Source organism: Mastacembelus armatus, chromosome 6 (assembly GCF_900324485.2).
Source record: "Mastacembelus armatus chromosome 6, fMasArm1.2, whole genome shotgun sequence".
In the NCBI taxonomy this organism is placed as follows: domain Eukaryota; kingdom Metazoa; phylum Chordata; class Actinopteri; order Synbranchiformes; family Mastacembelidae; genus Mastacembelus; species Mastacembelus armatus.
The window spans coordinates 18608419-18621016 of record NC_046638.1 but is presented as its reverse complement, the minus strand read 5'-3'; the positions used below and the strand labels follow the sequence as shown (position 1 = coordinate 18621016).

The 12598-nt window shown below is 39.3% G+C and overlaps 1 protein-coding gene across 1 annotated transcript; it reads right to left on the bottom strand.

Moving 5' to 3' along the window:
* Nucleotides 1–4609: 4609 nt before the first annotated feature.
* Nucleotides 4610–11553, bottom strand: LOC113133340 (probable polypeptide N-acetylgalactosaminyltransferase 8). Its single transcript, XM_026312099.1, has 11 exons — nt 11327–11553; nt 10817–11153; nt 9473–9639; nt 8609–8795; nt 6833–7030; nt 6541–6655; nt 6203–6388; nt 5896–6033; nt 5718–5810; nt 5442–5612; nt 4610–5218 (listed from the first exon to the last, which is right to left on the bottom strand). Exons 1-11 carry the CDS (start codon nt 11508–11510, stop codon nt 5099–5101), a joined length of 1896 nt encoding a protein of 631 aa, XP_026167884.1. The 5' UTR covers nt 11511–11553; the 3' UTR covers nt 4610–5098.
* Nucleotides 11554–12598: the final 1045 nt, after the last annotated feature.

The window sequence follows — 12598 nt, the reverse complement described above, 5'->3', positions numbered from 1 at the left end:
GAAACAGATATAGATGCTACTACAGCAAGATTAGAGAAAGAGTTTAATTCTTGCACTTTCCTTGCCTGTGGAGTACTACAGGGCTCTGTATTAGGTCTTTTTTCACTGTACACTGTATGCTGCCTCTGGGGTTGATGATAAAAACAGTAATCTTTCACTTCATTTCTACACGGATGATAAACAGCTTTATCTGCCACCGACCTTAACGGCTAGGAACGAATTGGTGTAGAATGCTGTGGCTTGTCTGTTGGGCCAGTTATTGTTAGATGTTCGTAGTTCAAGATGTAGTAGATCGAGTTGATAGATTGTAGATTGTGCATTTGCCATCGCAGGTCCTATAGTATGGAAAGCCTTTAGATATCTATAGTGCCATAGACTTTGCCCATTTCAAATCCAAATTAAAAACAGTGTATTAATTGGCTTTTATATCTAATTATAACTTTGAGTAATTGTTTCTCTGGCCTATTCTTATCCTATATTAAATTCATAGCTTTACTTTTTGTTTATGGCCTTTATTTCTGGCTGGATTCTTATGTTTTGTTATCTTTGAAATGCTTTTAGATATTTAAGGGATGAGGCAGCACAGTGGCTGACTGGTTAGCACTGTTGCCTCACAGTAGGAAGGTTCCTGGTTCTCAACCCGTCAGGCACCTTTCTCCGTGGAGTTTGCATGTTTTCTTCCGGTTTCCTCCCACAGTCCAAAAACATGTATGTCAGGTTGATTGGTGACTCTAAATTGCCCATAGGAGTGAGTGTGAGTGTGTGAGGTTGTTTGTCTCTATGTGGCCCTGTGATGGACTGGTGACCTGTCCAGGGTGTACCCCTGCCTTTCACCCAGAGAGAGCTGGGATAGGCTCCAGAAGATCCTTGTGACCCTAAATAGGAATAAGCGAGTATAGATAATAGATAATAGGTAATGGATATTTAACAGATGTCTGTTAACCACTTTGGTCGGTCAAAGTGTTAAACAAACACGTTCTGATTGATCAATCCCCTGTGCCTTAGGCTATGATGTTAATTCAGGATATAAATACCAGACAAAGAAATAATATTAACAGTGGCATTTGTACAATTGTTTTTTTGGCCTGTCCTGCCTCCCAATAATCTGTGTAGCCAAGGGTTTTCAATCGGTGGTCTATGGCCCACTAGTGTTCCATGAAGGACTTGCAGGTGTTGTCTTCTTTCTTTATTTTTTCTTTTAATAAAAACACAGTGCATTCAGAAAGTATTCACACCCTGTTCACTGTTTCAGTTGTGTTATGTTTCAGACTGATACCATTTTTTTCCTCATTAATCTACATTCAGAACTACATAATGACAAAGTGAAAACAGAATACTTTCTGAATGCACTGAATGTCCATGTATTCATTATTGGCTGTGCTTAACCAAATTCAATACATAAAATTTAGAAAATCCAAAGTGACTATCAGGATTCAGATACAGCTGTCTGGTCTATCCTTGGTAGCCTGTGCTTGTTTAGTGTAGCAATGCATCCCTAATGTCACATAAATACACATAAGTGCAAAAATAATATAACTTTTCCACCAACACACCCCACAACAGTGGTCCTGAGGATGCTTCTTGGTCAGATGGTGGTGCTTGAGTCATTATAAGGTGAAACCCCTGGTGCAGCCTATGAAGACTAGATGCAATTTTATTTGTTTTGTAAATGATGTAGTGAGAGTGTTTATGACTTACAACAGTTAACTGATAATTGGTGGTGGTATTCGGCATGGACTTAGATAACACTAGTTTTTCTGGAGGAGGTTTTTGGATATATAGCTCCCCTCAAATGTGATTTCAAATATTGTAAATGTTTAACTCTGATCTGTTTGCAACCAACTAACTAACCATTAGAGCTGTTGTCATCCACCATTATTATCTCCTTGAGTAGGTTTTTAGGAGTGCGGTCAATGATGCTGCACAGGGCTCTTTGGATGACAGACAGGGCTTCATTCAAGTAGATCAACACCACTGCGAGACTTGGCAGGTCCTCTTCTCTTAGCAGTCCATTCAAACATTGTATGAAACCTCTGATATCAATTCCACAAAGGAAAAATACTCCAGTTTAAAGGTTCTGAATTCAAAATATACTTTGAGTAGGAAATTAGTACACTTGAACCTTTTTATAATCCTGCTTTTCTTGCTTCATGAATACATTAGCTTTTCACTAACATCACACAAACTATGTTTTATGTTTTTTTTTTTGTATGTTTGTTTGGTTTTTAAACTGAAAACACAGTTTGTAAGAACAATGGGGAAGTACATACTCATGATTCATTGTTGTATCAAAGCAAACCTGTCCTGGGTTCAAACCTGATGACTGCATTATCTATAGGCTCTTATCAGTATGTCTACAAGTGAATACATGCTAAAATGGGTGTGTGCCTTGTAAAGTCAACAAAATCGCATAATGATGCCTGAAGATGTATTCAATGCAATGGAAAAATTCCCTTGAAACTAGTTCAACTGCCTCAACTGGTTGGGTTATGGGGATAGAAGAGACAAGCCATCAATCATATAAAAAAAAGGACAGAGAGACAGAGAGCACAGACTACAGGAGAGAGAAGGCACAAAGTCAGTGACCTGTAATGATGGCACAGACATATGAGGGGGGAGGAGAGGACTGAGGACAGGGATGTAAATGGACGAGGAGAGTAGAGAGGAGTTTCATGCATCATGGCGATCCAGTCAAGACCATTATGGTTCAGGATCATTTATGAACTACTATAATTTACTCTACGCTCTGATCGAATATTTTCAATTCATTCCTGTGCAGGTGGTCACAGAGCTGCTTGGCAACAGCTTTCTCAAGGCTTTCCTCTCCGCAGTCACTAAGTGATGCTCATGAGGGATTTGTTGGGTTTCTTTGTAAAGTGCCTTGAGATGATTTCTATTGTGATTTAGTTTGGTTGGTTTGGTTTGATTTGCAAATGAAGTGCTGCAAATTCAATGACTACGTATCTTAAGCTCTTCATTGCATGAGAATTTAAAGCTAGTTTATGTTCTTGCCTAATTGCTAAGTAACTGTAAATAGTCCTTCACTTTTATTACCATTTTACTTATTGTAGCTTCTAGTGGTGCTAATGAGAGATCAACAAGCTACACTTGGTTGGACTAAGCTTCAGTTGGAGGTGGACTGATTGATTGATTGATGATAGGTATCACGTAAGGAGTTTTTACAGAGGATAGACAGTATTCAACAGAGAGGCAACACTATAACAACAGATTGGCCATGAAAGACATTTAGACCACTTTTATATTTTGAAAAGCTGTCTGAGAAAATGCTATTTTTGTGGAAATAATGAGAAATTGTAACTTTTGTAAACATATTTATATTTAGGCACCCACAGTAGGTATTTAATGACAAAATCCTGGATAAGCAGAGATCTGTTTTCTTGTTGGCTCAGACTTAGCCCCCGACCAGAAAAGGAAGAGATGGATGAAATGGTGGAATCGATTAAGGAGTCAGTCAGTCAGTGATGGAAGTGGTGGAGGAGACAGTGAAGGAAGCAGTGGAGGAAAGATTTGAGGAGTCAGTAAAGGAGACTGTTAAAAAGTAAAGTGCATTAAGTGGAGCAGCTACCTATAAGTGTAACTCTAAAAGTGAATAGCAATAACCAAACAGCCATTCTTCACTGTAGGCACCACCAGGTCCACCAGTACTGCCATGGTAAACATTTAAAAACACATATGGGATATTAATGGGTTTTTGTACTGCAGCCTACTTTTAATTATTGTTTTTAATCACTGGTATTAACTGCATGCTATATATTCATGTGTTGATTCTGTAATTATTTTACAAATTCTATATTCAGTATGTTTTTTGTTTATATTTCCAATCATGACCAGCTGGTGGTAGCTGAATTGTGTATTAGAAAAGCTGGAATAATGTAAAACATTACTCTCACTTGGAGTAAGTTAACCGAAGTTAAATTGTAAGTTGGATAAATGCAAACCCCAAACCGAGAAGTACTGAAGTTATTTATTGTTATTTATATTCTACTCATACAAAAATTTAGAACTTGCAAATAGACAATGAGATTTTACTAAATGTTCATCCTTATGTGACTTTTTTGCCTTAAATTAAATTAAATTTTATTTGTATAGTGCCAAATTACAATACAATCTTCTCAAGGCACTTTACAAAAAAACCCCAACAAATCCCTTATGAGAAAGCACTTGGTGACAGTGGAGAGGAAAAACCTCCAGAAGAACCAGGCTCCGTTTTGTGACAATCTGCCTCAACCGGTTGGGGTGAGTGAATAGAGGAGAGACAAAAGAAAAGCATGTTAAAGTCGTGTAAATGTTAAAGTCTTTTGACTTGATGGTTCGATATGAACTGCAAGTATGAGGAAATGAACCAGCTGTCTGACAGCTTCTGCAAACTCAACTGGAAGGGAGAAACAGAAACTCAGTCTAAAAACAGTCTAACTCAGGTTAGTTTCAAAGTGTAAGTTACAATGGTGACTGATTACAAGTTTAAATGATTTCTGTTTCTGAAACAGTTTCCTTCAACTCAGAGTTAAACTACTCTGAGTTTTCACTAAACCTTCTTTCTGGAATACCCCCCAGGTAAAAATACACTAACTAAATGAACACAGGTGAAGACAGTCAGATATTTATTTATTTTTGACAAATCATTCCAGCATATTATTTAAAAGACAGTGGACATTTTTGGTCTTGACCCAGGCTTCCCTGATGTTGACAGCTCTGCTCCACATGCTCAGTTAATGGACATTCAGATGCCAAAAGAACATTTACCATCAGTTTAGGCTTAAGTATTCATATTTTTCACTTAATGTAATAAATGTTTAATAAAGTAAGCAGTTGATCGAAAATGTCATAATAAAAATTATTTATAGCTTTAATTTGACAAATAAGAAGATTTGCAAAATGTTTTAAAGGAGTCCCTTTCACTTAAGAATTAAAAAATTCAGTTATTTGTTTTTTCACCCAAAGTAACAGAAGAATCAAATAATTAAAATACTCATATAACAGTTGTCACACTTGACTGACTACATTTCCCATATTGTGGTATGGTTAACCACTGACCTATGAGCTGAGAATTGCACTTGTTGTTGCCCACACAGATGTTTTAAAAGGCTTTGATTATGTTTTGGATTTCCCATCTTTGGCCAGAGCATTCCTGTATTAGAAGTTTTCCCTTTATAATCTCCAGACATCTTTTTGTCTGTCTGTTCTTCAGTTCTTTACCCTAGAAAAGAGAAAGGTGTCAAAAATACTGTGGTGCAGTATTTGATCTTTTCATACTGACACAGCCACAGTAAAGACTTTTAAGCTATATGGTCAACTACACCTAAACTAAACTATGCTCTAATTGCAGAGAGGCAACAGACACTTTGTTGACCCTTTTATTAACGTACATATTTCTTCAGCATTTTCTGTGACATCAATATACAACTTGTATTTTATATTACCTGAGTGAAGTCCCAGTATATCCCCATTCCTTTCTGCAAAGCCTCTTTGCAATTGTAAAGGCCCGGCTCAGTTTCTTTATTGCCGGGGTCACTTAGACACCTGTTGTCATTGTACTTGTGGGACTTGATGCCGCCGATGTAGAGCTCACCGTTTGCACGATAATAAGTAAACTAAAAAGAGAAAAAGGTCAGAAGGTAGATTGCGCAGTAGAAAGACAAGGATTCTGATGATCTAATATAATCATCTTAAGAAAACCCCTTAGCTACATAACTTACCTGAGGTCCATAATAGTGGCAAGGGTAGGCGATGGGTGTGTGACCTGGTACTGGACCTTGGTCTAAACACATGCTGGCATTAAGATTCTTCATCTGTCAGTGGGGTAATGAGGCTTGTTGTCAGTGAAACTTGTCATGAACACCCACCCCCCAGTACCAGCACTTTAACTCAACTTACTCCTCCATAGGCAAGCAGGTTGTCCCAGGGATCTAACTTAGGATACACATTTTCCAGGTACCATTTAAAAGGTTTACATTTTAACCTCTCTCTGAGTTTTTTCCTCTCAGAGATATCTCCTATGTCAATTCCATGATTCTGCAGAGGCAAAGATTTTTACTATTATTTTACTTAAATTGAAATTATTATTTACAGTCAGTCATAAGTATCTACTTAAAAGAAAAGCTTTTAATTATTTATCTCTTGACTATCATGCAGTGTGTATAGTTTCATGTCATAAGAGGAAATCATCATTTTTGCTCAGTACCTCAAATGGCAAGTTCCAAGCCAAGTTGATGTTGTGTTTGTACTCATCCATCCAGACTTCTGCTACTCTCAGAGCATTTCTCTTCATGGCATGAGACAGATCTCGCATGTAGGGTTTGTGGAGTCTTTCAATGTGAGCGATCTTGGAGCATGGGACTACTTCAATACTGCCTCCACATGTCCACACCTATTTGAGTTACAATGTACTCTTTTCACTTTATCCTATTCATTAAAATGGACTACACATAAGAGCACATAACCCTCTGTAAAACCATAACACACTGGGACTCTTCAGAATTTGTTAGTGAATTTAGTATTAAATATGCAACGTTAACTTACACGAATTCCCAGCTCAACATTTTCTCCACCATACACCTTCATTCCTTCATCAAGGACTCCAATTTCCCCGAGAAACTTCCTATCAGCAACCATTATTCCCATGACAGATGGGCTCCTGAGGAGACAGATGAAAACTGTTACCACTGTGCCATTTAAAAACATTCATCCATTTCCTATACCTGCCTATGCCTATTTAGACTCACAGGGATCTGCTGGAGCCTATCATTTCAAAACAATTAATAAGACCATGACATTATATTTATTTATAAATCAGAAGACTGATTTAACTTACTTCCCAGGCAGTGACCCATCGTTGACCTTGTAGTACTCGGGTGAAAAACTCTCATACATGCACCACAAAGCCCAGTCGAAAGCATGTGCTGCTGGACTGTACTTAAAAACCCTGAGGTCATCAAAGTTGACTCTGTCAAATACAGGGGACACCACCACTGTTCTGTCGCCTTTAATCTGTGTAAGCAGTGGTTCAGCCCTGCATAAAGGCAAAAGAAGAGAAGCATCATTGCAACAGACTTCTTTGATCTGAAACTCCACACAGTGCTTTTCTGTGTGTCATTTTCTTTGTTGAATAAATAATGATGAGACCGTTCATTTAAAATTTCCATCCCTTTGTGCAACATGACTTATGACCACAACAAACTGGTCTGTGTGACCCTTCCATGCACTTGGTGGACCATTGTGCAGAAAGTGTTTGCTTGAGACTGAAAAATGTTGAATACTGATACAGATAGTGTTCAGCAATTTGAATTATTTAACCTGGTCACTACTTTACAAATGAGTCTGTAACTAGACAGTTGGCAGTTTGAAGAGCACCCACCCTCATTATTACCACTGCAGTGCTCCAACTGTCACAACAGAGCTGCTCAGTGGCCAGTCGATCAGACTGGTTGTTTTGGCATCAGACAGTGGCTGTACTGGGTAGTCACAAATGTGTATATCTGTGTGAGTGTAAACAGGGTGTGAACTCCTACTAAAACTATTCTGGTTAAGGAAAAGCAAAAATGTGAGAAAGGTTATTTTTAGCATCATCTCACTAGAGGTTGTTTCCAGGGGAAGTGCGTCTAATTCCTAGTAAAAATAACTGTGTAGATGTAATAAACCTGTCAGTGCTTGTAATCAGTTGTGGTATGTCAAGATCCTGCCTTGGACTTCCTGTTATGGACTTTTATTTTGAAAGACTCTGCAGGATCCAGGATTGTCTATTCGATTCACCTTGTTTTGAGTTTTGATTTGCTTCACCTGTGTCTTGTTTTCCCTTTTAGTTTAAATACCCCTCCTTTTCCCTTTGTTCTTTGCCTGGTTGTTTGTCGATTGCCGTTTGTGGTTTCGTTTCCCGTCAGAAAATTCATGATCCGTTTTAAATAGCACACAGTTTTGGTTTCCAGCCCTGCCTGATTTTTTCCATCTGGATTTTGTCTGTGGAGCCTTGTGTGTGTTAAGTAATCTTTTTCATGTTTCTTTGAGTTTTCCGTCCATGTCTTGTGTTGTGCTCTGTCTGTATGTCTGTGTAGCCTGACGTGTCCCCAGTGTGTGCGTGAACCAGGCAGCTCCAAGTTCTGTGTTTAGTAGTTCTCCGTGAGTGAGTCTGTGTCCCCGTGAGTATGTGTGACCAGACCCTCCTATGAGTTCAGCATTTTGAGTCTGTGTCCCCGTGGGTGTGTGCGACCAGACCGAATTCTTAGTTTTCCCCGTTTTTCTGTGTTCGTCCGAGTTCTGTGTCCGTGTGTCTGTATTCTGTGTTTCGTCTTGCTTGGTGTTTACCCTTTGTTTTCTCAAAGCCTTTGTTCCTGTGTTGATTGATTTCTGTTAATAAAATTCCCCTGCCCTGAGTACCAGTTCTCTGTGAGTGTATTTGGTCTTTTCAAACTAAAACCGCAAATCGTGACATGGTAAGCTTGAAAACATTAAGCAAATCTCAATATAAAATATATATTTTTTATAATTACAAAGTTCATTAGGAAGACAAGTTAGCATGATAGCACTTATATAAAAATTCTTACATGTAATCCAGTGTATACAAGTACATGCAATAGTTTAGCCATATTCTCACCACATGTCATGGACTTCGATGTGTGCATCCAGGATGGCCACCACGTCAGCAGTAGCAGCCCTCCACCCAGAGGCTCTGGCATGAGCGAGCCCTCGCTGCTCAGTGTGCCTCACTCGAGCAATGCGAAGAGATGGGTTCTGCTCCTCAAGCGACTTCACGTATATGTCAAGTTCCCCCTTCAGGTTTTCTGAGTTGAAGGAGAATATGGACATACATTAGGGAGAAAGAGTTTAACAGAGGGGAAAGCACAGTGGATGAGTGGTTAGCACTGTTGCCTCACAGCAAGAAGGGTCTGGGTTCACGACCCATTAGGGGTCTTATGTTGGGTTCTGACGAGATGAAGATTTTGGGAAAATATACTTACTTTCTCTCTTGCTGAGAGGCAGATGATTAAGATCACTACCACTCTCATATGTGTCTTGTAAAATAAGGCTATTGCCAGAAACCAGTTAGCTTAGCAAAACAATTAGAAGCAGTTGGAAACAAGCAGTGGGTAATAATCACCTACAAGAACCACATGAGGCCGATTATGTGCTGAAGAATTCCAGGCTGTGAAAGTGCAGGCAGGTGTTTTTTTTCTTTCACTTTGGACAGAACCAGGTTAGCTGTTTACTCTGTATGTCATGTATAGTGTGTTCGTATTTGACCTGAAATCTAATATTAGAGTGCTGTATGCTCCTTTAAATGGCTGATTACTGTCAATGGTTGTATGCAAAAACTGCATAGGAAAATCAGTAGCAGTGACATTTGCACAATAAACCTGTTTTTCAACATCTCCTGCCTCTGTCTATAAACACTACATGAGCTTGTCTTTAGCTAATGTGTGTTTACACAATCTGATCCGTTTGCAACCAACTAACTAACCATTAGAGCTGTTGTCATCCACCATTATTATCTCCTTGAGTAGGTTTTTAGGAGTGCGGTCAATGATGCTGCGCAGGGCTCTTTGGATGACAGACAGGGCTTCATTCAAGTAGATCAACACCACTGCGAGACTTGGCAGGTCCTTTGGATAGCTCTTTTTCAAACACCTGAAACATCAACAGGAAGGTGAAAGATATAACCAAGGAACCACGTTTTGGTGAATCAATATCCTCCTGTGAATCAGCAATTCATATTTGTCTGCTGACAAGAGGACATCCTGGGCTTTCTAGTCGCTTAAATTGAAGTGAGGCCAAAAGAGCATGTGTTTTGGCTTTTTAAAATGGTGCCAATTGCTGTGGGTAAATAATTGTTTTATAATTATAATGACGTATTTTTTATATTTATGAAAGTCTTAACCGTATTTTATTACATTTTTAGAAATGCATCTTAAGGTTAAACCTGACAATACACATTTATTCCAGGGAAGAAAGATTGTTTCTTCTCATTTTCAACTTCCTACTTCAGGGGGAAAAAAAACAAAAACAAAAAAACTGATGATGAAACTGTGAATTGTGTAAAGTGCAAAATGTTTCTTTGTGTCTCAGAGACAAGAACTGCAACAATCAAGCCAGGACAGAAAATACTTGGCAAGTATCTTTGGCGTCTCAAATAGAAAGTAAATAATTTCTTTGGCACCGCTATGAGATGCCAGTACAAAGTCTGTGTGGTTAAACAGACATGTTTAGGTTTAGTAACAATAACTACATGATTAAATTTAGTCACACAACCTACATTGTTACGTTTAGGCAGAAAAACTGTATATGGTTGAATTTATAAAAGAACTGCATGCACTGAGATAGTAACCAAAGCTATGTGGTTAAGGTAAGAACTAAAAACTACTACAGGGTACTTTACAAAGCATCAGTGTGTGGAGCCTTGGGAATGTGGACAGGCAGGGAACTGGTTTCTAATGTACTATTCATAATGCACAGGCAAGATCGTGTCATTTGCAGGTTTTGAATAAAGTGAATACTTTTGTGTTGAAGATGTTTGAGGAATGACTGAGATTTTCTATTAGTTTCTGATGCTTAGATTAGACAGAACTGAACAGAAAATGCAACCTTATCATTACCAAACTAATCCTCAAGACACAGTGTCCAGTAACATGGACGTGTTATTATGAAAGAATTAATACTTTTTTTTTTACATCAAAAGGTGTATGATATGTTAAAGAAATCAAAACCTTAAACCGTGCTCCTTTGGGTCTTAGGAAGTGTTACTTTCATCTTTCTTAGCGTATGAAGTAGAAAGTCAGGTCTGCCATCTTAGGAAATGATCATGTACCTTGGATCCCTGGTATCTGGAAGAGGTCGATCTAAAGGAAGGCGATCACTGAGAAAAACGTTGTATCCAAAGTTCTCAAAGAGAGCCTCTGCCTCTCTCTGGTCGTCCTCGGACAGATTGTGCCCCCAGTGCTTGAACAGGGCAGAGTTGGGGCGCAGTTTCTTTTGGGGGGCTTCATTTTTCTCCTGGATGTTTGCTTTGGGTTGCTCTTTCTGCCCTGGCTGCTTTTGGACTGGTGCCTCTTTGACCTCTGCAGCTTTCATCTTTCCGTCTCTGCCATCTTCAAGCATTTTCTTTATGGCATCCTGCCTCTCCTGGAAACCTCGGAGCGCGATGCCTTGACACGTGGGAGATGGAGGCGAAAGGAACAAAAAGAGAAAGGGGCATTACTCATTTTTGCTTATTAACAAATGCAGTGCGCATAATTGCCTGTTTCCCACCACAATCAAGAGCTAGTTAAAGTTCAGAGCAGCGTTCAGAGCATTGTAACCACTATAATCACTGACTCACTGAAATTGTTGATGCTTGCCTGCATGACAGAAAACCCCGCGGCCACGCGTAATGTGTCCGCTTCTTTGGACAGTCTGTCAGTCCTCGTTACACGTTTATATTCATTTATTAGAAAAATGCCCACCAAGACCAAAAGGAAAATCCCACCCAAAATGCAGATTTTCCGCTTCAACGTTGCTCTCATGTTGACAGAGCGCAGAGCAAGGCAACAGCCCTGACGCCAAATACGCACAAATAAATCCCCTACCTGACTCGTTCAGGATGCTCGGGATGCTTAGCGCAGGTGTGGGCTCGTTCTTCCATTCACCGAGGTGGGACCTATCACGTTTCCGCCGATTGTCCCAAATTACTGATGACGTCACTCTGACAAGGGTTGGACAGGTAAGTCTCAACGTCCAACAACAACAGATTCTCTCTGCGCCCGCATGAGGACAATATGAGTCTCAGTGTTTGTTATGTAGCAGCAGTACTGAATGTAGGATGACATACTGTTCAGTTTGATAATGATATCGAAACTAGTGTAAAACACACTGTGATTACCTTCAAAATGTTATTTATTCATTAGGCACCGACCGTTGACCCGCACCCCGCCATGCTCGTTATTACGCCGTTAATTACGCCATACATTCATTCTGAGCTTGGAGGAAGTGAATGGATCTGGTCAGTCAACTATCTACACCTCTTGTGGCAGACACTTTATCTGGTTCACTAAGGTTGCAATTGCGGAGTGTGCTTTGGTTAGAATGCCTGTATGACCCCCAGCAATGATGAGCCAGATTATGATTGTTTAATGTTCCTTTAATTTGAAATATTCATGTGTGTGTGTGTGTGTTTCTGCAAAAACAGAACAAACAAGCAGCATATCAGTCACAAACCCAAAGCACAGAACACAAAATGATGATATGAGTATACAACATATTACAGCCATAGTCTGTCTCCAAACTTGCTTGCTGCAAGGCCTTCACTTATTAACATTAATAATTAAAATACCCAAACAACAACAGAAAGCAACTAAACATAAGTCACTCACTCTAGCAATCTTAGCTTAGTTTAGCTGCTAATAAGTACAATAAGCTTCACAACAAATGTCCAGAGCTACAGTACTCACTGAAAAGGCATCATCACTAACAGGAAACAACTCATCTGTCGCACACTTTAAGGAACAAACTATAAAAGACTGTTTCTAACACTTCTAATGTCAGAGTTCATGGAAGAAAACTATGTTTTTCTTGTCCTGCTGAAAACAACAGCCATGGCCAACCAGTCCATCAC

Excerpts from the sequence above, each read along its gene's own strand:
- LOC113133340 (XM_026312099.1), bottom strand. The coding sequence starts at position 11,510 with ATGAGAGCAACGTTGAAGCGGAAAATCTGCATTTTGGGTGGGATTTTC. Across the intron at positions 11,154-11,326 it reads GGCAAGCATCAACAATTTCA|GCATCGCGCTCCGAGGTTTC; the intron begins GTGAGTCAGTGA and ends CCACGTGTCAAG. Across the intron at positions 7,031-8,608 it reads ATCGAAGTCCATGACATGTG|GGCTGAACCACTGCTTACAC; the intron begins GTGAGAATATGG and ends GCCTTTATGCAG.